Raw genomic sequence first — 27,592 nt, 5'->3', positions numbered from 1 at the left:
GGATTAGACTGCCCACCAGCCCACATACATAAACCATATTCTCCAATATCAACTTGAATTGGTCATTACAGTGATGGTCTAGCCTTCTATTCGCCTTATTGTTTGCCCTATTTCTCGATTAGCTCGCATGTGGGAAGGGGAAAGTGTGTCAATCACTGGGCGCTGCAAACCCCAACACCTCTTTCTACGCTAATGAACCAATCTGTGCTCGGAAGTCTCTCATTAGAGTAAAAAGCTCTATGTTCCCCCAGTCTCTATAATTTACGAGGAGTGTGGCTACACACTTCAAACCCGTTCAGAACTTATAAACAGATGTGGTATAATAGCACATTAGTAGGCTTTTGTCCCCCAGACCTGAAAAATTTTACAAGCCACACGATTAAAACTAGCTCCGGTGAGTTCTGCAGTGAGAGAGGTGAGGGTGAACACCAAGATGCACACACAGGACACAGGATGCTTTTCCAGCGTGACCTGCGAGTCCACCAGCCTGTTATAGACATGAATCTATACTACAAGAGAATACTTCTTTAAGCTATATGGTATTCCTTGTTTCATGGCATCGCTATAATTTTTAAAAAGCACAGGCATATCCTGAAATCCCATGCTTTGTAAAAGATTCCATTATAAGAGTAATCATTATTGAACCTTTTATCCCAGATGTAATTTCTTACATGTTACAACAAGTTTGGCACGCATTGTGAATTTCAGCCAAGGTTGATAAAGTTCAATAACTTGGCTAACCAACCATGTGTACTACTCATTATAGAAGTAATAAATAGATTCATCAAAATGGACATGAAAAAGCCATAAGAAAATCGGATGCCATTTCCAGGCTGCCTCGTAAAAGCACCTCTTATAATACTTTAATATAATTTTATATATAGTTATCACACCTACCCATCGCTCAATAGCAGGCATATATAAAACAATCATCCACCCACATATGCATGCTGAATAAATTCCAGTCACAAAGGTGAATTCTCTATTCCAGAGATCTCAAAAGTCTCATCATCGCACACATGCTGATATGCCCAACTCCTAAAAGAATTTAGATTATGGAGAAATAGAATCAGACACACAGGATACAAATGTCATTTTCCTTCACATTATCTTTTGGGGGTCAGTTTTACTGAAAGTTTTTTTTCAGTAATAGTTTCATTCTAATTATTCTCTTAACCTACTGATCATTGAAATATTTCATGGGGGGGGGAGCCTCATTTAGATCAAGGTCATGGATAGAAGAAAGAAACCTCAGTGCATGGAACAGAAGAATTTCCTTTCACCAAATGTACAGAAATCAGCAAAGCTGGCCTCTAACATCTGGTCACAATGAACAAAACTTCCTTTATGGGGATAACAATTTGAACGACTACAGTTAAAAATCTACATTCTCCCCACTGCACTCCCCTCTTTGATGCTTCTAAAAGACATTCGAAGCGCGAGGGTGGAGTCTGCACCCTCTGTCTCTCAGTCCCCCACGTCTTCATTCACCAAGCACCGCGGAGCCGGGCTTGTCTCTGCCGCAGCGTCTGCACGCTGACAGCCCGTGCCGGGGAGATCTCTCTCTCTGTGCATCGCTTCCGCTCTGCTCCTTTCTCTCCACGCCACCAGCACTGTGTGTGACCAGGCACTTCTTCTTGCTCCAGTTCAATGCTTTCTTCTGGATTTCCTCTCTTACACCCGCCTCCAGAGAGATCACTGCATGGCAATGCTATAAATATTCTCACACTCTCCTGCTTCTTTTCACATCTACCACTAAGAAAAAAATATGATCAGGCTTTCTGAAACTGAAGTTATCCTCTTAACAACAAGGAAAATATGCCCTGCTATTAATTACAAACAGCACCTAAATCATCAGAACCTTAGCCAAATGATGTGAATTTTTAACTCGTCACAAGCAGAACATTACAACAGTGGAGTGCTTTATTTTCTCAAAAAGTGATCAACTGCCAAATTCTTCCACGAGCTTAAATACCGTAATGACAGATACTGATGTACAGAAAGATTAAAGTTAAAATATGAAACTAAACAGAGAGTGAAGATGTGAGCCAGAGATGTGCTTTGAAGAACAGAAGTAACGAAAAAGAATACTCTCATGCCGGTTGTTGTGATGAAAAAAAAAAAAGGTTAAAGGAAACCAAAGAAAGAGGGCTTAATGGTTCCCGAAAGACCTGGAGAATAAGTCTAATTTGGCAGGCACTGAAACTCCAGTGCACACAGGAAGTCGTCTTTGCAGTGTCCATACTATTTGTTAGTGCAATGCCCAGCGTTTACAATGTGGCTAAATTTCTAAAGAAGGGCTTCTGATAGCTACCCAGAAGCGCCGTCCTTAATAGCTGTTACTTTTCTAACACCGGCTGTAAAACAAAGCCGTCCTGCCAGCGTGCGGGCTCTGAGATCCAAGACTAATGTCTGTGCAAACAGTCAAGTCCACACTAACAGTGTTTGCTGCTTCTTGTACGTCACAAGGGTGTGTTCTCCCCACCGGCACGAAAACACACGAACACACAGCCACACGGCGTGAAGCTGCTCTTGGTGAGAACAGTCAAGGAACATTTAAGAAAACACAGACGGCTCCCCGGTACCTGTGCAAGACCCATGAGGTCTGTGAGGAGGAGAGAAGCACCCTACTGACTGTGCACATGGAATCACTCGTTTGCACACGTGGTGACCCTGCAGTGTCTGGTGCTGACCCTGCTCAGCTCAGCCTTACCAGCACCCCCGGCCCCGAAAGCTCTCGTCTCCAGGACCGGCCTCCTGTGACCCACAGACTCCAGGTGTCAGCGGCTCAGTCTTTATACAGATTTAAAGCCACCAGCGTTTATCCTCCAGGGGTTATTTTGAAATTATTTCAGTTTCAGGTATTTCTCTGTGGACAGTTTAAACCAAGCACATGATATGAGTTTTTCTCTTTTTTAAGTACCCTTTGAAAAGTTAAATTCCTCAGTGAAAACAGGACTGAGCTTCGTAATAACTAAAATAGGAACTCTAGAAGCCACTCCTTACAGGCTGCATGTGCCACATCTGAAAATCTCAAAATTCTGAAATTTAGCTTTGAAATGTTGCACAATAGGTAATAAAAAAAAGTTTGCTTGGATTTCATAGACCCAAATATTATCCAAAAATGTGAGTACTTTCCCTGCAGCTCAACAGAATGGAAAAATCTGAAGTTTAAGCTATGATTCTCTACCTCATGTTCAAGTACTGTGCTTTGCAGCTGCTGCCCCATTTGAGGGGGTTGGGAAATGGAGTGGAGCAAAGAAGAATTATGGCAATTATAAAATCTCGCTGGTACACATTCTCAGACTAACAACCAGCATCAGCAGAGCTCAGCTCACCGTCAGCAGCATGAGGAGCAGAGAGCTGGAGCTCCAGGGCTGAGGCAGAACTCGGAGCAAAGCGTAGAGAGATGCTGGCCATAGGAAAGCCCGCCAGAACCATAAAAGAAATCTGTCGATGGGGGGCGGAGGGGGGAGCAAGCACGCCACTCAAACTAACCACTAATTTTTATCACACACTATCTGAACAGTGAAGCATGAACATCAAAAGGCACAGCACAAGCTTTAAAGGAATCGTAATACAGCTGCGTGCCTATTACCACAAGGCAAGCAATGGAACTGTGATTAATATAAATTAGAGAACCCACGCATTGTTCTTCGAGCGACGGTGACCTTCGCTCACCCCGCACCAACTGCAGGTTCTGCCTCCCTTTACGTTACTCAGAAGATGCGTACGTGTGCGTGAACCCGAAGAAGTCTTCACGTGAGACTTAAAGAAGCATCATTTGGGATTTTTTTAAAAAGTTCTCTTTAATTTCCAAGAACATATTTGGTGGTTCATTTGTAGATAGCTTCTCAATAATAAGGGGAAAGGGCTCTTAAATACAAATAAAAATCACAGAAGCAATAAGAACTACTCAGAGGCATACATGTATATAAGGAAGTGTGTGGTTTAAAAAATACGTTATACTGTAAGGAACGTACATTCAAATGCTCTCTGGAAGCCCAGGGATCAAGTCACTGGTCTTGTGGGCAGTGTGACTCCCTAAGGGAGGAGACACTGTCTGGTTCTAACCCTGAGGCGTGGCCCATAGAACTCAGTGGTCATTAGACGTTTGCAGTGAGTGACCGAATAAAGAATGTGTCTGCGGATGTGAGCCAGCCATCCGCGCTCTCTGCACAGCCCTCACTGCACACCCTGAACAGGGCTCTAGACTCAAGTCTGCAAAGGACCGGGCAGGTCATACGACCGGCGGGGAAACAGCCTGCAGGGGACAGTATGGCTCAGGCTCGCTGCAGTTCGGCTGGTTGGACTCAGGGACCCAGCGTTCCCAGTCTTCTGACTTTTCAAGAGTCAGAAGTTAAGATGACTTTTAAGTGAGATATCCTGATTCTAACATGTTGGCAAGTAATCTAACTCAAAACAAATAAACACGACAGGCCATTTTTTTGTGGACCAAACTAACCGCCTGGGGGCCAGACCAAGGTGACAAACCGTGGCTTCCCTCGGCCCTGCCTGGGTGGCTCTGCTCCTGGCCCAAGGGCCCCCACCTGGAAGAAGGAACAAGTATGTATGAAAATGACGCCCCCCCTTTATCACTCTTGCCTGACACCATGGCACTCAGCAGCCAGCCAGCGAATGTTCTGGCTGCGTACATACTACCCGCTTCCGACAAACTCCGCCTGCAGGAAAGGAGGCATCAGAGGGCTGCTCGCACACGCAGAACACGAAACCAGACTTTCTCTAGACAAAATCACCCAGCCCAAAGAACCAGGTAGGGAGGGATGGAAGAACCAGTAGAGTGTGGATGGAAGCCTCTGATGCTAACGTTGAAAGAGTTCTTGGAGGCAATCCATCACATTCTGTGTTCACTTGAAGACTGGTCCCCAGATGAGGCCCACATCCCTATCCCTGGAACCCATGAGGTTACCTCACATGGCGAAAAGGACTTTGCAGACATGATGAAGGTGCAGGTCTTGAGATGGGGAGGTTACCTTGTCGTACCCAGGTAGGCCCTCCCTGTATGCACACAGGGACCTCATGAGGGGGATTTGACTACACAAGAGAAGGTGGCATGATGGTGAAAGCAGGAGGTGTCATGGCACACTTGGAAGGTGAAGGGAAGGACCATAACCCAGGGAACATGACTGCGCACTGGCAGCTTCGAAAACGGCAAGGAGGCAGGTTCTCCCCTGGGGCCTCCAGAAGGAACCAGCCCAGCTGACACGCTGGCCTCAGCCCTGTGAGACCGGTTTTGGACTTCTGACCTGTATGAAATGAGTCAATCTGTGCCGTCTACATAATGGTAACATGTAAGAAACACGCAAAAGCTAGGTGTGCGTGTGTGCACTCAGGCACGTTCAACAGCTCCAGGATAACGACATGCAAACACCACTGGTTCCCTCTAGGAAGTCCCTCCCTGGTCTGGGCAAGAGGTAGCAATGCCAGGAGAAACACTGGGCAAGCGGCAACGGCAACATCTGGTAGGAAAAGGGCCCTCATGCCAGAGACCGACAGCTCTCAAGCCAGCCTTTCAGGCTGAAAGGCTGGTAACCGTTGCCAGAAACCTGCCTCTGCTCCCTGACTGAGAGGTTTCCCCGCACGGGTCTGTCACAGCACTCTCTACCTTGTCAAACACTCAATCTGGGCACTGTACATGGGCTTAGAATGGAAACTTGCTTTGCTAACAGATAGAGTTGTGATGGGTTTTTTTTCCTGTAATGCCAATTTGGAATGCAATGATGATCTCTGGGCTGATAGGAGCTTCTCCAGCCCATGTGCTGAATTCAGAAGCCACAGCAGCCCTACTGTACAACACAGCCACGCAGGGATGCTGAGGGCAGGCAGCAGCCCTTACAGTGAAAGATGCAACAAGTTTTGAGATTTCACCCATACAGCCACTGGTGGCTGACACAGCCAAGTCTTTACATTTGAGAGAGATTGATTATTTTCATTCTTTCATGTGATCCCCTGGAAAAGGAGTTTCCAGAGTCAAGATGTTGCTGCAACTTTGGTGTCATCTAAGCAAACAGGCACTGGGCCCACTCTTCCCGCTCACACCTGTAGGGGCCCGGCCTTGAAAGCAGAAGTAAGGGCCTGCCCAGTGGAAACCTAAGGACCCTGGGAAGAAAAGGATCGTCCAAGAACCGACAGTTCCACCTATGAAACCTCAACAGAACTACCCCCTGGGGCCGTGTCTGCCTCCAGAGTTTTCTGCTCCTGAGTATCTGGCTAGAGTCACAGCCGGCCCACTCTGGGTGGAACAGCATCTACTACACCTGTGTTGCCGTCACCACCGAATCCACAGCCTCAAGCACAAGCAGGTACCTGACGTCTGGGAAGCTTTCTAAATCCTACAGAAGGTGCCCTCTGAACCCTCGCAGCATATCCTAACCAAAGATATCTAGAGACCCTACTTCACTCTGTCCGTTAAGGAATTAAACGGCTGTCTTCCTCTCCGTCCTCTTCCTCCTGCAGGACTCTTCTCTCTGACAACGGTCAGGTGATTCTCCCCCAGCTGCAGGCCGTCAGACAGTGCTCTCCCCCGGGATGCTTTTGCACATTATGATTTAGCATCCTTACAAAATAGTGACAGAAATTATTATTCTCGTGATTTTACGAGTCACTTAACTATTTTGAGCCTTACAGTAAGGACTTGCCTTAGGTCACAGGAATTAATGACAATCTCTCTCATAGGCCAGTCTTCGACCTAAAAAATCCCAGTAGTCTCCAACAAAGCTCAGCCCACCACTTTAAGTGCTGCTACAATTCTACTCAAACACTGACAGTCTTTGGTGTGATCAAGGAAATGGGACAGCAAAGTGGGATGTGGACACTCAACATGCCAGGCAGTCCTACAAAGCATCACAAACTCCAGGGGACACGTGCCCTGACGCCCAGACCGCGTAGTGAAGGTGTCACTGGGACGCACTCATTTCAGATGTCACGGTCCTCCTTCCTCCTTTCACCCAAGTGTAGTGTCTCTCTCTTCTTGCTTGACTGCAACAAAATTAACCTTGTCTTTTTTTTTCTTTCCATTCTTTTTTTTTTCTGGATGAAGCTACATCTAACCTCCAATAACAACAAAAAAAGTCTAAAATGTTTCCTTTCATACTAAAGGCCAATCAATGCCTAAAACAGTTATTTAGAAAGGTCATTTTAGGACAGACTCCCAGATACTATGGCAGCCTTTTGAGGATCCAAGAAGCAGGAAGCTAGAAAAATATGAAACTAATTTCAGTAACTGGATAGCCTGGACTCCATCCCTAACATGACTACAATTTATTAAGTGCCTGCAAAGTTGAGCAGACGATTCCCTGGGCCCTCTGGGGTTCCCATCTTTGCAAAGCAGAAACATCATCCAGGTTTCACAGACGTGAAACAGGAGTTCAGAGAAGGAAATTAACTTGCCCCAAGTCACTCAGATGGGACGCAGTTAGGCCCAGTTTCAAAATTGGGTCACGCCCGCTCCTCGAGTCAGTACTCCTTCTCCTGTACCCGGCTGCCTCTCCAGACAGGCACTCACTACCTATCAAGCTCCCCCTGACTGTCAGCAGAGCTATTTTCGGCAGTGGTACCATTTCACCAGGCGGGAGCTGGGCTCATCGAATGAGAGAGTGCGTGGAGAGGCTCTGAAGAGTTGTTACTGTCACGAATAGAAGACGGGAGGGGAGTGGGGGTGGAATCTGCGAAACCCAAAGAACCAAAGGGCGCCTATCCTGTTATCTTGGGACTCAACCACCCTTGTAAGCTGACCAACTCCATGTTTTCTGGGGTGCTCCTGCCTTAAATGTGGGTGTTAAGCAGCAGTGCCCACGACGTGGTGAGGTGTACCTGGTGTGACAGATGAGACATTTGCTTCAAAGGCTTTAGTGAGGCAGACTGGGAGGGTAGGCCTACTTTCCTCATAGATTTCCTCTTGAGCACAAGATTGAAAATGTACTTAAAGTATTAGACACTTTGAGATAAATTAACTTCTAAGAGAAAGGAACATTTCGAAAATTAAATTATACTACATGAATCAAGCAATCAATTAGCAATCAATACATAGCCAATAGTTATGCATAGAAGATGAAAAGGCAATTCATAAAAGAGTAAATACAAATGGAGGAACGTATGAAGAGCTGATCAATCTTACTCACAATCAAGGACAGGGAAATTAAAGCGATACTTTTCTAAAAACCTTAATTGCCAAGGTTGGCGAGGATGCAGGGCATTCGATTGGTATGAGCCTCCAGGGGTGTGGTTTGACACAACCAGTCCAGGTGTTAAGGTTAAAATAAATGCCCTGATTCAGTGATCTCACCTCCAGAAAAATAAAAGTACAGAATAGTCACAGATAGGTAACGACATTTAATTACAAAATGATCATCTCTACCTTCCAGTTAACAAAAGTCTGAAATCCGCCCAAATGTGCTGCAGTAAAAGACGGGTCGGCACCATCTAATAAAACACCACACAACCATGTGAAACGTTGTGGGATATTCAACAGCAGGCAAAGATGCTCCTGAACCACAGTGAAGCAGAAAAATCAGGAAAGAAAGGAAGGGAAAAAATGCTTAAAGTCATGTATGCTAAATATTAAGTATTTCTGGCTTGTGGGTGTTTCTTATTAGCATTTATTTTTCTTTTTACTTATGGGCATTTTTAAAGTTGCCATAAGGAAATCATGTCTTATAACAATAACAAATAATTTTAAATTAATGAGAAAGCATGTAAAGCTAACACAGCCTCACACCTGGCATAGACACGAACTTGAACCTGACAAATGCCAGCTCCTGTTCTGCTATAGTTCTCCCCGAGTAGCCGATTTTACAGAAACGCCACAGGGGAGCCGTGGAGAGAAAGTGTCAGGGTACTAACTCATCTGCCTGGGCGCTCCACACAGACGCCACGCCCAGCGCACAGCCTGGCACAGAGCGGGCTTGCATTGGGGTTAAAATAGATTTGTTGACTGCAGGCAGACTGCGGGTGCTGCTTGGGAAGAGCCTGGTCAGGGCTGTGCACTTCCCCCCAGAACAAGAAGGCAACAAGGAGCGTGGAGAAGGCCCCAGACACAGCATCAGAAGTTCTCTGCTCTAGCTCCACAGGCACCCGCCGCTCAGAGCTGTGTGATCTCAGACAAGTAACTTCACCTCTCTGTGCTTTCATTCTGAGCCTGTTTCAAGACAGCTGCGAGCACTGTGATGAGAATTAAACACGACGCGTACAGAACCTTTTTATATCCTAAAGAGCTATTCATATAAGACAATCTTACAGTGATCAATAAATATAAATTATTCCAGAATTAAGCACATTTTAGAGGTAGGATGGATAATAAAAAAATATTTTATTAGTTTTAAACTTGTTTCCATACAACTACACAAGAAACTTCTTTGGTTCTGATTTTGCTCCTCTGTGTATGAGATCATTTGTTAATATGTAAGGCCTAGCTCCGTCCACCTAGCTAGTCACACCCCTTCCCCTGACCTAGCGAGAAATAACAAAACAGTGGGATGAGTTTCTTCCCCCATCCCATCTCTCACACAGGAACTACCCTGCTTGTGTGCTCACTCACACGCTCGCTCTCCTCCCCCCTGCCCACCCCCTGCCCGTCACACACACAATGTGAGATGTCCTGTCCGAGCCTAGGGACGAAACCTCAACTTGCTCTCAGAGACAGCACGGTCTCAACGTGGCTTCTTCTAACGAGGGGGATCCCGAACACCAAGCAGCACGGCCTGGGAAGCAAACACCTCACAGATTTGAAACAATTAGATTCAAACCATGTCACACAGCTCATTACAAGGAGGACACTTCCTATTTACCTCATTTAGCTAGGCTTTTGTAGATCAGGGCTGGCACTTGGTGAAATGGAGTGTTATTGAGACAAAGGAAGATAATAAATTTAGGCAAGAAGCTCAGGCTTTTGGAATTTGCTTTTGATCAATCTCCCAGAGTCTTAATTTAAGAGCTCTTTATGAAAAGTCCCTCCTATTGACCCTGAAATGTTATTCTGGAAAAGGTTCAGGGCTCACGTACTGAAGAGTTTGTGTAAATGCTTCAGAAAGTGCAAGAAAGGACGAGGGCCGAGTCACACTAAATAAGTGGCTTTCAACTGCCAGCAAATCTTTTATTGTAAGATCTGTAATAATTCCCAGAATAGCCATCTAGCTTTAACAATTTTTATTTAATAAACAACAAACATATTGGTATATGAATGACCAAAATATCTCACTCTGGTGAAATACAGGGTCCGGCACAAATAACACCCCTGTTTTATTACAAAACCATAAGCAGGTAATTCTGTAATGTAACAATGTGACGCTCAAGCACACCGTATGACATTCTAGGTGACACGTTCGAACTGCCGTCCATCCCGTGCGAGACACTCACTCGCCCCGCCCACCGCGCTGGGAAGCGAGCCAAGGCCCCCAGACCCTGCACACTCCCGCGCTTGCAGGCCCTTTCACTTTCAAAAGGGAAAAAGGAAGCTGCTGAGAAAAAGAATAATGTAAATCCATGTAATATGGTACAGTGTATTCATTTTGTTCCCATTTAAAATCTGAAAATAAGCAGTTTTATAAAGCCAAAAATGTTTTCTTTTCTGGGCCAAATTTCTGTTTGAGAACTGAAGCATTCAATTAATGTATTGCCTCAAACTTTAGTGATGAAGCCAAAATAAAAATGACCCTCCTTAAGATCTTGTATGTGTAGAGTACTATTTGCTTCGTATTAAGTATTTGATTTAATACGGCCTCTCTTATTCTAAGAAAAATACACTAAGCCATAAAGGACACGTTTTCTTCTAATCCAAGAACATATCATTAATAAACAATCTAATTATAATGAATTATATAATACTGGATAAGGCTAGGACGGCAGGGGCAGGGAAACTTTATATTCTTAGAAAAAGTATAAGATCACCAAGGCATTCTAAATGAACCTTAAACAGAGGCATTAATATTTAAATATTACAATTTCCACTTAGAAAAAAATCACATTATTGATAGGCCAGCACACTGAAACCAACAATGTCATGAAAACACATGCCCCTGTATAATTTGGCAGAACAGGCCGCTCCCTGAACACAATAGACCTTTTTATTAAATAGATCTCTTCATCCTTGGCATTTTATGCAAAGGAAGGGGGGAGGAGGAGAAAAAGGAACAAACATGACACTAGTAACAGCCTTCAGTTTGAATTCTTTCACCAAGAAGTACAAGACCTAAAAGATATGTTAGAAAAGTAAAAGGTATTATTTAACAAAAATGAAAGCAAGACCGCCTGGAGAGGAGGAAAACTGTACTCAAACGACTGCTTTTGTGTAACTGTACCAAAGGGCAACAGAGCCCTCTAGTGGGGAAAAGATATAAAGACATGAAGACGGCTCTTCCCGGTTAACTTACAAGAAAATGGAACCCCCTCTTTCCTGACAATTACTACAGCTATGTCACTATGTTACATACAAGCAAACGTCAAAATTTTTAAGCTGGATATTGAGTAAAATAATTTTCAAATTCAAAACTTATTAAACACTTGTAATCTCAATGGAGTGGAAATCATATTTTTAAATATTCTTTTTAAATTATGACTTTGAACTACTTTGTCACTGAAGGGGAACTTGTATAACCCTCATCTGTTGCACTGTCACTAAGACAAGTAAATTAAAGCCTAAACTCACATGCACGTACGAAATTCAACTGATTTCATGAGACACAAAACTTCAGTTAAGATCAGGTATGTTATTTATACATTATTCTATTATTATTCATTAATATTTTTAATCAAGTTTGTATGTGTGACTGCCAATTTATGAGATGAGGCTTGTTAGAATATTTCAGTTGGTCTCTCCCTTTAGAAATGTATGTAGCTTCTCAGATACTCTGACTGTGTTATTTCCATGCATATTCAACGTCTAAGAACATTAAACATAAAATGGTTGCTTTGCTCATAAGACACTAATTCTCAATTTTTATGTACCACCATCATTCAAGGACTTTTTCCAAGATTGTCAAAAATCTCAACAGTAAGTCAAAATAAAATAACATCAAAATTATTTTACTTGTAATAAACAGATATATTTTAGCATATAAGTGGTTACAAATGTTTTTAATTTAAAATGGGAGTTTAAACTATGAAAATGTTACATTATTTCAGAAATGTTTCCTCTACTTAATGAGCACCAGGTTCTTAACAAGTAGATAAATACCAAGGCCCCCTAGTGGAAGTCCTGCTTGCTGACACTTGGAAAGGAAACTGCCCAAGCACCCAAGGGCCCCAAGCACATGGCCCCATCCGACCACGGCCTCACCATGGAAATGACTGTAAGTGAGTTCACGGCCTTGGAGTCGTGGGGTCTCTGGAATGACTGGAAACAAAGTCAACAGCCTGACTTAGGCTGGGAGGCAAAACCCCAGCAGCACTCGGTGTGAAAAAAGGAACAGAACTGAAGGAGTAAGGAAACTGGTCCAGTGCATGAATGTGAAGCGCGCATTTAAAAATCGTAAGAGCACACGAAGAAAAGTAAGTTCCTCATATGACTACGGAACCGGTAGGATCGACAGCAGGTATGAATTCATCATGGTGATGGTTTGCAGGATAAAAGATGACGGCAGCCACACTTCAGGCTGTACGTGCAGCACGTGGTTTAGGAACAAGACCCTGAGCTTTAACAAACGGGTTCTCTAGGCCAGAACAATCCACTGCGACACTGTACTGTGACGCCATTTTGGCGTTCCCACATAAAAGCCTGGTACCCTCACTGAGCAAACTCAGGGGTGACTTTGCTAGCCTGCGTATGGATGTTTCACCTCTCAAAATATGTAAGTTTTGATAATTAAGAGTGTGTGTGTATATACATATATATGTATATAAACATATTATGTATATGTGTGTGTGTGTGTATCTGCACACATATTAGATTTCCTGCAATAAACCTTAGGTAGGTGATTACATAACATAAATAGAAAACGTGTCAGTCCTAAAATACATGTTACTGGTATGTACACCAAAGTGCCCAACTTGTATTTGTTTGGGGTGGGGAGCAGGGGAAAGTTCTGTTTTTTGTTAATGGATCCTCTGGCTCAAGAACCAAAACCAGCCCAGGCTATTTTAGATTTAAAGTCATGCCGTCTGATGCAGCCCGTTATGAAGGTTCAGAAGGTGAAAGAGACTTTTCATCCTGATTAAACTCTGAGAGGGATTTAAAAATCAGATTTTTCACACTGCTGATTTGAGATTAGCAGTTAAGGAGAGAGTTTTACCATCATTACCAATGAACACTGGGCTGAAAATATCTAATTTGCTCATAATAGTATTAAAAAGGATGTCTGACAAAACCTGGATTTTGTGCCTTGAACACGATCGCGATAACTCTGTCTGCTCACTGAAACCCCAAGTGTCCCTGCTGAGGAGCAGTGAGCGGGGCCGGCGCTGTCCCACACTTAGGCAGCCAAGTAACCCCTCACGAGAAGGACCCTGCTTTTGATGAGCACACGTCAGCCCTCAGACCCAAGACGGCGGCATTTTTTACTGAACTATTTATTTGCAGAGCCAAATTAGCTGGACTGACAGGCTGTGTCTGGAAAAGAAGCTATGGGATCTTCCATGATGAAAACTTTCCTAGCCTAGAAAATCCTCTCCCCTGAGACCCTGCAATCAGGTCTGTATTTAATGATCACCATGTTGAAGCCATTTCCATTCATCTGTGCCAAGTCGGAGTCACCCAGCCCCTAACCCCGGAGCCGTGAAACGCCTGCCCCGTGCTGCTCAGCGCTGCGGTGAGCACCACCGACAGCAGTGACTTCCTCCCTTGCCTCTACTGGGTGGCAGTCGGGACTGTGGGCTTCCAGGCCTCTTGGTCTAGCAGAAGCTTTAGGTGAAGAGATGACTTCCCCCTGGATACTGAGATGCTGATCTCCACACACACAGGTCCACAAGCTACAGCTTTCAATCTACAAAGGTCTTCGGGTTCAGAGTGCTGGTTAAACAAAGGTCAAGGAGAGAAGAGTGTTAGTTTTTGAGGAGGCAACATCCTAATGCTAGCAGCTCCCTAAACAGGGGGGAAAACAGAGTCAAGGCAAGGGGTGCAGGATACCGGGGGGATGTCCCGAGCAATTACGGTTGATGTGTTGACACAACCTTCCTGTGGCCTGGGGACATCCAGCCTATCTAAAGTTTACCTATACTGTGTCAGATTTAGACAATGTTGGGTGATCTTACTTTGGAAGGAATTAGATCATCTAATGCAGGACCTGGCAAACTTTTTCTGGGAAGAGCCAGACAGTAAATATTTCAAGCTTTGCAGGCATATGGTCTCTGCCATGATTACTAATCTCTGCAAGTAACACGAAAACAGCCACAGACAAACCTGGAAGTGAGGGGGCATGGCTGTGTCCACAGTTTGCCGACCCCCAATCCAGACAGCTAAATCCAGTCAACAGTCACACCTGGCTACAAACTCCAGGTTAAAAGCAAAGATTTCACAAACTCATAGCGCTTTACTCTGATAGTCCCTCAGTTCTTCTGCCTTCCAGAATCACCCTGATCTTTTTGAGTTGAATTAACCAGGAGTCCCTCCAATGGCCTCAGTAAAACCAAATATCAAAAATTCAAAATAGTAATCTGTATCACTTACAACCGGGGGGAGAAGACAAGTCAAAATCTGCTTTGAGGCCACTTCAGAGGTGGCAGTGTCCCAGTACCAGCCAAAGTTCCTCGAGGAGAGGCGACCCTCTAGCCACCTGATCACCCCCGCCCACAAAAGAGAGAGACAGACAGACAGAGAGACAGAGAGAGAGAATGCCTCAGCAACAGCAATTCCGACAAAGCAGAGCCTTGCGGGGAATGTTTTAAAAGTCACTGGAAACACCAGACTTGTAGATCATCCTTCAAGAAGAAAATTGGGTCACCTATGTCCTCAGTCACAGAGTCCCACGGTGAAAACACATGCTGGTGTGTTTCAGCCCAGCCGCCGCGCCCCGAGAGCAGACACTCAGGAGGCTCTGGCCCGATGGCTGGGACACAGAAACAGGCTCCCCGAGCGGCAGCAGGACAAGGAGCACCACCACCACTGAGGCTCTGATGAAAAATGACTCCTGAACGCCCACAAGTCTTGAAAATGAAGACGCCCGATTCACTCTGCTTTCAGCTATTTGATTTGAAATGGGCAGAAATAAAGTGGCGATAGCAATTTATAAATTGGCATATTTCACAGCGCAGTAGGAGGACGAACTTTATCTAGCAGCAACAGCCCGCGTGGGCGAGGACACTCTCTGAGGCAGCCACGCGGGGCACACAAGCTGGCTCCGCTTCCACCAAGAGCCACGTGCCGTCTGCGGCCCCTTTCCCGTGTGCCTGCCGCCACCACTGCTGCGGGGTCAGAGTTGTTTGTCACGATTCGACTGCCTGGGATGCTCAGCACGGTATTACTTCAAAAATTGAGATAAAAATCGTCAGCACTCACCTGGATTTACGCTTCTCAAGGGTGGAGAGGGGAAAGGGGCGAGGCGGCAGTGCCGCGGACAGTTTCTGTGGGGGTCTGAGCTGGGGAATGGCGGGGGTGTCTGAACAGAAAGCGCCGGCCTCTCTAAGACCTTGCCCGACATCTCTCGTCCTGAGCGTTACAATTTGCCACCATGTCTGTCTGGACCACAGATACCCACTTGCAGTGTCCACAGAATGGACTGTGGACATCCAGGAAGGAGAGTCTTCCAGGGGGCGGGGAACCGTGGAGAGGCGCAGAACGTAGGGCTTTCCTCAAAGAGGGTTGAGGTCCGTTCTGATCAACAACCCATTTATCCTGGATGCTTCAGCACCTCCTCCTCTTTCTCCTTGATCATGAGTAAATATCCAGCTCAACACAGCCCTTCATCTGAGCCAACTCAGTCAGTCCAAGATTACAGTGTCTTACGCCTGATGCTGCAGGTCCCTGACGGAGCAACAGCCACATCCTGAGGTCTGTTGTCTAACGCCAGACGGAGCGAAGTGCACACACTCACCCAGAAAATCAGCAGTATAGCACATATCTCAGTGAAAGGGAAACAGTCTAGCCAGAAGATTCAGGGAATGAAATGTTTTAGTCACTTTTCTGGTTAACTAAGTGTTAAATAAAGAGATATTTTATTTAAGTCCTAAGACCTTATTTTTTCTTAATTATTCTACACTGTATTGATTGGTCAATACCCTCACGTTGTAGCAGCTGATGCCATGAACACAACATATTTTTTCTTGGATGAACGAGAATCTGGCCATTAGTTTTAATGCAGTGTCATCAGTGTTGATTATCAATGGTGACTATATAAAATTCACCCCAAAAACAAGTTCGGAAAAGCGGGCTGAACATATTCTGAACCCAAGGTGAGGTCTTAGACTTGATTTGAAATAAACCTCTTTCAATTAAAAAAAAAAACAACAACATACAACTCCATTGTTGCTTCCTTGCCTTCATGGACAGGTGCGGTCAGAAGTCCTTCCCGGGGACTGCAGCCCGCCAGGCTGTGCACTCTGCACAACAGTTACCCTCTGCGCACACTCCCACCCCTGTGCTGGGGCTGCTGATGCTGGCAGCACTAAGGAGGTTCCAGGGGTTATCAAAAACAAAGATGGGATGGAGAAAGTGCAGGACGGGTGCAAAGGGGTGTGAAAGAGAAGGCCAACCAGGGAGGGGCACAGGGGTGGGGGGGGTTCGAGTGGTCAAAGGGCAGAGAGGATATGCCAGAAGACAGCTGAACACAGCCCCATTTTTTGTTTCTATGAATTAGGAGGCATAGCCTCATTCAAAGCAGCTGGTTCTCACAGGTGCAGATGCTGATGCAAGTGGACACAACAAAGGAGGAGTAAAACCCTACAGGGAGTCGCTGTGCAAGCGTCTGCTCTGCCACTTCTTTAGCAGCCCATGATGCTAAGGGATGAACACCCTCTGAAGCCCCCTGCCTCATGATGGTTGCCGTGGTCAGACCCTAGCAATTAAGAGGGTTAATTCAGAGGTTAAGGCAAGGACTAATTTTCCAACATAAAAAGAAATAAGATCCTGCACCCAAAGGAAAACGATATTCTCAGTGGCCAACTGAAACCTGCAGTAACCTTTGTTCCAAAATCATGATACCTTGTTGTTCCCAACATCCCCTTACCAATCAATTTCGGCTTCAATAACCTAAGTAACTGGCGTGTGTCCATGCCCCACACAGACCAGGTCGGAACCTCTCAGATGGAAGACTGCTGTCTCTAACCCTCGAAGACCAAAATAGCCATGATCCTGTGCTGAGTGTTCAGCTTTTAGAGAATTCAAGGTCAGCCCTACACAGCCTTACATGACAACACTGGGATTTTTAGGAGAGCAGGATTTTAACTAAATGATAGCCAAAAGGGCTATACATACATTTTTCAGTTGGAGAATTGCTGTACAAGATTTCGTCAGTAATAATAATTATAACTGTAAGTTAATGGCCTACCTATTCCTGAATTAGCTCCAGTAACCACGACCACTTTGCCAGTGAAATCCCGGCCCTGGAGTATTTCCATGGCTGTAGTGCTACCATCGTATCTCTGTCTGTTGGTTGGCTTTGTAGGGTTATCATCCACAGTAAATGCCAATCTTGGGTCCAGGTAGGTAGTTCTCTTATTTATGTGGCTGCAAAGAAAAGGAGAAAGCAGTGAACCCACAGCAGTGAACAGAGGTATTTATAAATGTAAGATAATGTTATAGTTTAGGCTAGGCAGACCCCATTTTTCACGTGCTAAAAAGGCTTATACTTAAGCCCACAGAGACCTGAAGTCCAATTAGACTATCTTCTGGCCTCAAGAAGGACTACATTTCTGCCTGGAAAGATAGTCATCTCCTCTGTTCCTTCGGGGCTGCCCACGAACTGCGTGGTGACACAGCAAGCAGTGCCGCGTACCCGTAGACCTCCAAGGAGACGGGAGCTCATTTGTTTGTGTTTTTAAATTCACGGTAAGTGTGGCTGTAAGATCTGTCAGTCACTCTGTGCAGTAGGTTTCCACTAAATCCCTTGGCCCTGTGCAAGGGCCTACGAAGACTGGAAGAAATGTAGAAAACTCAAAATGTATGTGTTAACAGTAAATACAAAACCGACAACCACTAAATTTCTAAAGATCTTCTTTTGAAGACTGCACTCATATCTCCTAATAACACTCTCACGTTGATTTAGAGTTGGCCTGAATCTTGTAGAAACAATGTTAAAATATATGGAGACACGTGAATTAATTGTTACCCTTATGTAACAGTACTTACTACATTTTAAATTCTTGGGATTTGAGATGAAGACCTCAAAATATCTTAAAAACTATTAAGAACTTCCAGAAAGAAAGAGATGAGGTTTCATGATTTGTAATGTGTATGTGTGTGTAAAATTATATATAGTTTTAAATCTATACTCATCATCCTATAAATACTAAGTCCCGAGAATAACCCAACTTCCATTTTAATTATAGCCATAGCTGCCAGATAAGCATTTTTGCTCCAAAGTTGCACACAGACGGCAGAGCAGAGCTGTGCGGGAGCCAGCTCGCCCTGGCTGCAAGATCCTGGGGTGCACATTTCTTCCTGGCTCCTCGGTGACTTCACCCTGGAGCCTGAAATAGGCTGTGGTGAAAGCACTTACACCGTGGGAACAAATCCGTGGAAGCTTTCTTTAGGCATCTGCCCACACACCATGCCCGCAGGCTCAGGGAGGCGGATGACCAGCCAGGTTGGCCAGGGACAGCCTGCCTCCATTGGGGTCCTGTGGGGGCTGGACGAGCTAATACTACAGGTATAAGGCAACTAGACTCACGTCTGCATCATGCAATGTGCTAGACAGGTGGTTACTACTGTTACCGGAATTTACTCTAAAAAGAGTTTTATAGACAAGGATGCTAAAAACATTGCTTATAATTACAGCTGCTCAGTAACAGAAATTTAACATCAACATCCACTTCCTCTACAAAACAATACTCTATAGCTATGAAGGCCCTCTTGAAAAATACATAAGGATATGAGAAAATGCTCACAAAGACATTTTGTGGAAAAAATAGGCAACTGAACAGTTTACACAGTATATTGCCATCTTTTTTTTAAAGAAAGTGTGTATATGTAAAACAGACTGATAAATAAATGCAAAAATTCTTAAAAGTAGTTACTCCCATTAAGATTACAGTCATGCACCATGTCATAGTTTTGTACAGTCACTATATATCACTTCTTTAATGAAAAAAGCTAAAAAGCACAGTGGCTGAGCGCAGTTTCCATGTGCACACTTACTCGACAAAATATACTTGTCCGTTCTCATCAGTTTCTTGCTCCCATCCGTAGGGCAAATCTGAAAGACAGAAAGGACCGACAGGTCTGCAGGGGGCAGGGGCGGGGTGAACTGAAGCAGGGTTCTGCAGGTCCGAGAGGGTGCCACGCCCTTCCAGCCCCGCCCCCCACAGCCCATCCCAGCAGACCCATAGCCAGTGCTCTGCCCTGGTGAGGTCTTGTGTCCCAGTGGCAGCTGCAAAGGGCCCATTATCCCAGCTGCACGCCACAGTTCTGTCTCTTGCTCAGAAATAAAACTGTTTCATTCTTCAGCATTCTTAAACTCTCCACTCAGCTTCAGCTCCTGCTTCTGATGAAAACCTTATTGGTGGCTTCAATCAGTGTGAATCCTCCCTTGAATGAATTCACAGAAGGTGTCTTTACCAACACCATGTGTACACTGACTTGCTATGTCTCCTACACAATATTATGGAGCAGTTTCATTTTTTCCCACAGGTACATACTGTCCCTTGAACTAGACCTGCATACACTCCTATTCCGCAGGTGACTCACTTCTTCAAAAGCACCCGTAAGTCGTGGTGATCCTGACGGAATCCTGTCAGACACTGATGTGGTTAATTCCACGACAGGAACCAAGAACGAGTTCCCAGTGCAGCTGCAGGAAAATCTAATGGACTGTGAGTCAAAGGCCTCTATTATCTGTATAATTTTTCTATTTAAGACCTGTAAGAAGTCATCCTCACTACCCCACCTCCAGACCTCATCGCCGCCCTCTGCCAAACCCCACGAGCCCCTCAGGGTGACAGCCCAGCTCCTCAGCGGCGCCCGATATATTAGAAGTCCTCCCCAGGATGACATGGCAACCTGCCACCTCTCTGCTGGTGTACTGATCTTATCTAATTAATGTTTTACAGATAAGGTGTTTTGCTTTATGACCACAAAATACAAACCTCCTGCTATTCGTTTTCTTTTTCCAGTTTTCGGATGTTCCCATTGAGTCTTCTCCTCAGTGTGACTATTTAAAAAAAAAATTCACAAAACAACAATAAGTAAAAGTTATACTTCTAAACATTAATCCATTAAATTTTTTCTCTCCCAAATAATACCCTCTCAAGAGTAGTGAAAAGCCAGACATTCAGAAAGTAGTAGAACATAAATGGTAACTGTTTGCATCAGGTCAAATTCCCTTGATTTGAAGGAGAAGCAATCTGTGAAAATCTCCTAAAAGCCTGCCTTCACGCTCTGGCCAGGGCAGGGGAGCAGGGTGGAGTAGAAAGACCACAACCTCAGTTGTGGGTCAACTTTAGAAACCTATCCCAATCACTCATAATATCTAGAGGACCCTGACTGGTGTGGCTCAGTGGGTTGGGCGCTGTCCCGAGGTTCAATTCCCAGTCAGGGCACATGCCTGGGTTGTCCCCAGGTCCCCAGTTGGGGGCGTGCAAGAGGCAACCAATCGATGTTTCTGTCATACATCAATGTTCCCCTCCTTACCCCCTCTCTAAAAATAAATAAATAAAAATCTTTTTAAAACAATCTAGAGCAGTGTTTTGTTTTACATTTGTTTTAGTTTTACTCCGGGATAGATTGACCAACTTCAGTCTAATTCACAATGCTGATATTTACGTATTACTTAGATATAACTATAATCTTCTTAAATGTTTATTGTTTCCACAGATATACTTTCAAAGTGTGTTTTTAACTACTGATCCCTAACTGCTCCGGAGAGGTCATTAAGAATGCAGGAAGACAGCCCCGTGGGTCGCCTAGCCATGTGCCTTTGGTCGAGTTACTCAGCTCGGGGCCTCGACTTCCTCATCCGCAACATGGAAATAACCCTCGTACTGATCTCAGGGAACATTATGAGGACACTGTATACAAAGGTTTGAACACGGTACCTGGCGTACAAGAAGCCCTCAAAAGTGCTGGCTATTATTTTGAACAAATAAAATGCATAAACTCTTCTGATTTGTGTGTCAAATGTCGCATTTCATCTCAGAAGAGCACACAAAGTTAAAATTAAAATCATAAGCCAATAACAGACTGGAGACATCTGTCGACAGGTGAGAAAGGATCAAGAAAAACATAAAATTACTTAATCTGGAAAACAGCCAGATGTTTGAAGAGTCATTCAAAGGGGAGGGAGGATTTCCTAAAAGTTCACATACCCAACCAAAGTAGAAAATATTGAATCACTGACATCTAGATGATAAAATTTGAATATTTCTTTCCTATCAATTATTTTGAAGAGAATAAATGTGGAGAGCATAAACTTGCTGTAAAATTTTACAAGTTGAAAGCAAGGTCTTTTCCAGGAGCTGCTGGCTCCTGGCCCGTCTGTAACCCCCAGGTGACCAGTGCAGGGGCAGCATGGACATGGACGCAGAAGGCAAGAGACCGAGCCCCTGTGCTCAGTTGGCCCGTCTCCTGGCCACACAGCATAGCCAGGGGGCACTGTGCCTGTGGCAGCCACTGCTGACTGATTAAACTGTTGCACAAGCGAAGGGTATCAGTAGCAAGGACCACCTCCCACTTGCATGTGACCACCATCGAAACCAACTTGCACAAAGGAAGCCCTGACTCCTTAAGAAGGCTAGCCTGCCCCTCGCTGACGTGACTCCTGCTCCCACAGACTGAGGGAACGGCAGTCAGATAAACCAAACACATGGCAACATAAAACCCTCCTGCCCTTGGCTGTACCAGGCCTCACAGGTCTTCAGGAAAACGCAGAGCTGCGGTCATTTTCCTTTGCCTGATGTCGGAAATGGCTGTCATCCCACAGACACACGTCAAATAAGCTCGGAACCCAGCTCCAAAACATCCGCCCTCAAGAATCCGCCAAGTGACCCCCAAAGTGCAATGCGGACACTCTGCAGCAGGTGTGTGCTGAGTGCAGGTCACCCCAGGCCTGCACCGGATGCGCGCTCTGACACCAGCCCCGCACCTGGGGCGCAATGTAGGCACGTGGAATGAACACGTGCTTTCCCAGGAAGCCAAAACACTCACTCAGAACATTGTTTCCCATCTGGAAAAATACCTTTAAAATAAAAATATTAAAAAACACTCTCGCGCCATATCCTTCACTGGGACTGGAAATGCCTAAGCCAGGGTCTCCTTCACGCACACTCCGGTCACGTGGGTCTTCGCAGTGGGGCCATCCGGTGCATTGTGGGATCATCAGCGGCTTCCCTGGTCTCCCCCCACTAGAGGCCAGTATGCCGCCCCCTTAAGTTGGGCAACAGAAGGTGTCTCCGGACACTGCCAAGCGTCCCCTGCAGTGCACAGTGACCCTGCGGGAGGACCCCGGCCCTAACTGAGGCGAAGAGGGTGTAGTTTGGGTGTGTGGACTCCGGAGCCTGATGCCCACATTTTCCGGCTCTCCCACTCACCAGCCACACACCCTTGGAGGCTGTTTAACCTCCCTGTGCCTCAGTTTCCCCATCAGTAAAAATGAGGATAATAGCACCCACTCCTTGGGGTTAAAGAGAACTGAATGAGTTAATATGTGAAGAACTAAAAACCATGCCTTTCACATAAAAGTATTATTTTAAATTAATAGTTATATATAAAAATTAATTAAAAGGTGTTCCTTTTAACGGTGACCTAAAATGACTTTTTAATGAACAGAAAATTACAACACATGTCCCCAAAGTGTCATCTTATTCTCCCTTAAGTAGAAGCTCTCTTTTATTTTTTCCTTTTCTTTCAGTAAGCTTTTTGTCATTTAAAAAGATAATTAAGAGTGGTCTTAATTTAAGCCAAAGGGATCAAAATTAAATTCACAGCACATTATATGCATTTCATTTTTAAGCATGCTTTTCTAAGTTGCTGGGTCTTTTTTTTTTTTTTACTTTTGTCAGTGTAGTTTCTTTTAACTGGGAGACCCAGAGCCGCCTGTGAGGAGAGCTTGCCCTGGGACGAGGGGCCCGTCTCCCCACAGGACCAGGCCAGTCGGCCCTCTGGCTGCCAGAAGGGCTTCAGAAGAAAAGGGAGACTGGGTGGCCCATCGGGGAGGCCCAGGTGACTACAGCAACAGCCCTCAAGATCTCATCCGCTGTCCCCCTCTTCTGGTTCGGGAAGCAGTAGGGGAGAAAGGCCCATCAGCTCTCCCTGGTGACGGGTCTGCCCTCAATGGCAGAGAAGCATCCTCTCCTTAGAAGCCCAGACTGGTGTCCTGGGACATATGACATATGTGCTTTGAGGCCTGTGGGTGCACCATGGGGCAGGTGGGGAGCACAGGAGCCCACAGAGCTCACACGAGAGAAGAGGGTGAGGCTAAAGGGGGCTCCACCAGAGCCCAGGCTCCCCTAGGGCCTCAGCCCCTGTCCTTGGGCACAGCCCTGCTGTGATGGGAGGAAGACAATCTGGAAACAGGAACTACTCGAAGGACTGTCTTCTGACAGCCCATTCATCAAGGTTCCCAAACCCCAAGAGAAAGACAAGTGACACATCCAGAGTTGGGGGTGGAAAGAAGGGCCAGGATGCTTGCAGGTCAGGAGAGATCAAGGGGGCTAATGGGAATCCAGGATTAGGAGTGGTCAGGGGCATCCTTCAGCCCTGAGAGCCAAAGAACAGAGGACTAGAGGTAGGGACCCCTCAGCTAGGAACCAGCCAAGCCCTGTCCCCACAGTCAGTGTAACACAGGGGGCAGACAGGCCAGATGAAGACCTATAACAATGGTGGAGGCTGGGGGGTGCTTTTTCAGAGAACGTGTATGTGTCATTGAGTCCCCTGTCCATGGACTCCCCTGAAAGCTCTCAGAGGAACTGGCTGGCATGTGCAGATGTTACTTCGTGCAAGAAAAGCCCCAAGTCCAGACTCTGGATGACATGTAGGAAGGAAGCAGTGGGGTAGGCTGCCCAGCACAGGAAAAGGCGCAGGGGAAAAGGCAGGGGGAAAGGCAGGGGACAAGGCAGGGTGAGCACATGCTAGGGAACCTGCAGACCCACCACCAGGCCCCAGGCAAACCTGAGGGGAGGCCAGGAAGCCTCTGCAGTAAGTGGCCACCACAAGGACAGGCCCCACACAGAGGAGCGGAGGAAGGGCCCCGGAAGCAGGAAGGGGGCTATGTGCCTCTTTTCATTCCTAGGACACCACCTCCCCGAGGAGGTCCATGGCAAACCTTCACTAGATGAATTGATTCACTCCTTCCGTGCACTGGGGATGCAGAGGTAAACAAGAAAAACCCCTGTCCTCAAGAAATTTACAATCTAGGCAGGGAGACAGAGCAATGAGGGACCAGTAGGAATAAGATTAGATAACCATAGACAACACTAAGTACCAGCACACAGATGACAAGGTGTGCAGGGAGGGGTGCAGGGGTGGGATAAAAAAGGAAGGTCTCATGGGCAGTGCATTTAAGCCCAGCTCTGAGGGACGAGAGGGCCCTTCAGGAAAAGGCAGAGGGACACCAAGTGCCCATCCAGGAGCTGCCTGGAGCCCTGCAACAGTCTAATGACCCCTTGCTGCTAGAATTGTTCCCTCAGCTCTTCAGAGCAGAAATCATCTTTCTAAAGACACAAACCCGACGTCACTCCCAGGCTCCAATCCTTCAGTGGCCCTGGGTCCTTTACAGCAGAGTCCCAACTCCTCCAGGAGACACAGAAGGGCCTCCATAAGCTAGGTCATCCCTACCCCGCCTGGATCTTCAAGTTCCTGCATCACCACAGAGGCCATGAGGAGCCTCTATTTTGATTCCTCTACCTGGGTTGCCCTCTTGCCCCCACCTGCCCACTTCTAGTGCCCTAAAGCACAGCTCAGGTGCCAACTCTACCTGATCACCTCGCCTGAGCTGTGAAGTGACCCAGTAGAGTTGCTGGACAGACTGCTGCTCACTACATGCACTGCACCAGGACTCCCTCACTGGGTCACTCTGCCCTGAGAGATGGGGCACTCATTAAGGGTGACAACTGGATCTCCTTTATCTCAGTATAACCAGGGCCCAGCAAAGAGCCTGGCACATGAGAAAGATCCCAGTGTCCTGAATGAATGAACTCAGCAAGGTCTTATTTTGCTGTTGCTCTTCCTACCGAGCCACCAAAGACAGCAGTGGTTCACAACCTTGGGTAGACTGGGATTACCTGGGAAGAGTTTGCAACAAACCAATGGGAAAGAGGGGCAAACCAGTTAAATAAGAATATCTGGAACCAAGGAAAAGATACTTCTTAGGTTTATTAAATGTTGCAAAATCACTGCTTTACATCCATGTTTCTCAAAGCCAAGTTATAACCTGAATCAACTGGAAAGCTTAACAAATGCAGATTTCCCACATTAGTTACCTGCTATCTGAGGTCTTTGTGAAAGCCTGAAACCTGTGCTTTCGAAAGTCCCTGGGTGATTCTGATATCAGGCCTAAGGTAGTGCAGAGACAGCAGGAAGCACTGTTTATTAAGCCTAGAGTACCTATCAACCTGAGCTAAGTGTTTTATGTACACTGCTGAGCTAAAACGCTCATATAAACCTATTTGACAGATTAGAAAACTGGGGCTCAGAGTCCTTTCAATGGCGCTAGGTCACACAGTAAGTGTAGGAAGTGCTAGTGTTTCTAAAACTTTCCCAGAAAAACTATAATGAATAGCTATAGAATATGTACACACACATATGCATACAAATGTACATAGCTATATTAGGACATCTGATGAAAATACAAACTCCTAGGTCCCCTTCCCAGAACCCCTAAAAAGTGGCTGGGTGTCTGCATTTTTTTTTTTCCTGTTCTTTGGAGGAGGAAGGGATAAGGTTGGTGTGCCATCATTGCACTGTGCAGCGCTGCCTTCTGAGCAGTAGAGGGCGTGCCTGACCGCTGCCAGGTGACCAAGGCTGGACACAGGCCCAGTGAGGAGACCGGTCCCTCCTCGGGACCCAGGAAGCTCTTTAACATCACTGCCACTTCACCCGCCCTCTCCAAGCTGGAACACGGGCCCGCGCCGCGCCGCGCCCCGCCCCGCGCAGGTGGCGTTCGAGAGCAGTGCAGTGTCCCGGGCACGAGAGGCCGTCAGTTCCAGGTGCGTCCCACTCCAGGTGTGTCCCAGGCCCGGCGGTCCCCCTGCGGCCCTCTTACTTGGCATAGTAAACCCAGCCGTCCTTGGTGGTTCTCTGCTCCCAGCCCAGGGGCAGCTCGTCCTCGCTGTCCGTGTCGTCCAGGCCCGCATAGCGCAGCGCTGCCATGCCAGAAGAAGAGGCGCTGGGTCGCTAGCTCAGTTAACCGCCCGCTGCCGGGTCTCGCGCCCGGGCACTCACTCCCGCTTCCACAGAGCAACGCGCGCGTCCCAGCCCGAAACCGCTCGCGCTTGCGTACTACGTCTCCCTGAGCCGCTCAATCAACTCGGTAGCTGTAATCCAGTTTCCGTAGTTTCGCTGCAAGCGTAAAAGGGGCGGGGCCTGAGAAGAACGGCGGTGAAAGAGCTGAGGAGATGGCACTGCCGCTTAGCTGGAAGTAAGATCTGGTGACGTTTTATGACCGTGAAGGTGGCTCTGATCTTCATTATCCCCCTGGGTGCAGAAGAGGAAGGTTGACGTCCAGGTGCAGCCCAGGACCGCCCCCGTTGCTGGGCGACCCGTAACACGTCCACATTATTCTGACCAATCCTGAAGGATCTTTTGCAAATGGGCATCCTGGGAAACGTAGTCCAGGCCCCGCCAGACTAGCCGAGCAGGAAGGCTGTGTGGATTCTGATATTCTGGGCTCTAACCTGCTCTTACATCAGGACATTATAAAGAGTGAACATTTCCTGCTCGGAAAGCTTCTAGAGCCCTCCATCACCCAGGCTGATTCACAAACTTTTTTGAGTATGAAACAAATGTTGGAACATTTGGAGATGGTTAAAAATTCAAATTCACTCACCTGAGTAACCAGTCTTGGCAGAAGTCACTTACAGCCACATCTTGGGTCTGTTGACAACAAGGGCTAACACTTAATTATTTATTTACCTGCATATGCCTGACTAAACTGGTAGAGCATATTTTATGCTTCTTTCTCTCACTAGTACTACCTAAACCAACAAGTTATTAAATGAAGTGAATGAACAATGAATGAATGTGATTCATTAGGTTTGGCCCTCTACAAATCAGCCTAGTTTGAAACAAAATTCCACATTTACAGAGTGGATGCTGTGAAGTCCTCTTGGAGTACCTACAAGTACCCTATAATGTCCTGTGTCAAAAACCAGAAGCCTATCTTCCTCTTTTCTTCCTTGGAACTTGCTCCACAGCTCAGCATTACAGAGAAATCTACTGACTGATTTCCCTGTGCTAGGTCTCAAAAGAAAGCCTCCTTCAAAAGAAGTACATATTTTAAAGGTGGAGAGTAAGAGACAGCGTTGCTTTTTGTTTTCTCCAAGTCCTGAAACTGATATT

General features: G+C 46.1%; 1 protein-coding gene across 1 annotated transcript in view; it reads right to left on the bottom strand.

The window, feature by feature from the left end:
• Positions 1 to 26,818, bottom strand: part of WWOX (WW domain containing oxidoreductase) — an 899,405-nt gene extending 872,587 nt beyond the window's left edge. Inside the window, exons 1-4 of the mRNA XM_028534727.2 lie at positions 26,298 to 26,818; positions 20,188 to 20,252; positions 19,241 to 19,298; positions 17,433 to 17,611 (exon numbers count right to left, since the gene is read on the bottom strand). Coding sequence (XP_028390528.1) covers positions 17,433 to 17,611; positions 19,241 to 19,298; positions 20,188 to 20,252; positions 26,298 to 26,404 — 409 coding nt within the window. The 5' untranslated portion in view covers positions 26,405 to 26,818. The remainder of the gene's footprint in view (positions 1 to 17,432; positions 17,612 to 19,240; positions 19,299 to 20,187; positions 20,253 to 26,297) is intronic.
• Positions 26,819 to 27,592: the final 774 nt, after the last annotated feature.

This window comes from Phyllostomus discolor, chromosome 12, assembly GCF_004126475.2.
Source record: "Phyllostomus discolor isolate MPI-MPIP mPhyDis1 chromosome 12, mPhyDis1.pri.v3, whole genome shotgun sequence".
Taxonomy (NCBI): Eukaryota; Metazoa; Chordata; class Mammalia; order Chiroptera; family Phyllostomidae; genus Phyllostomus; species Phyllostomus discolor.
The sequence above is the reverse complement of the archived record's forward strand: the minus strand, read 5'-3'. Positions and strand labels throughout refer to the sequence as shown.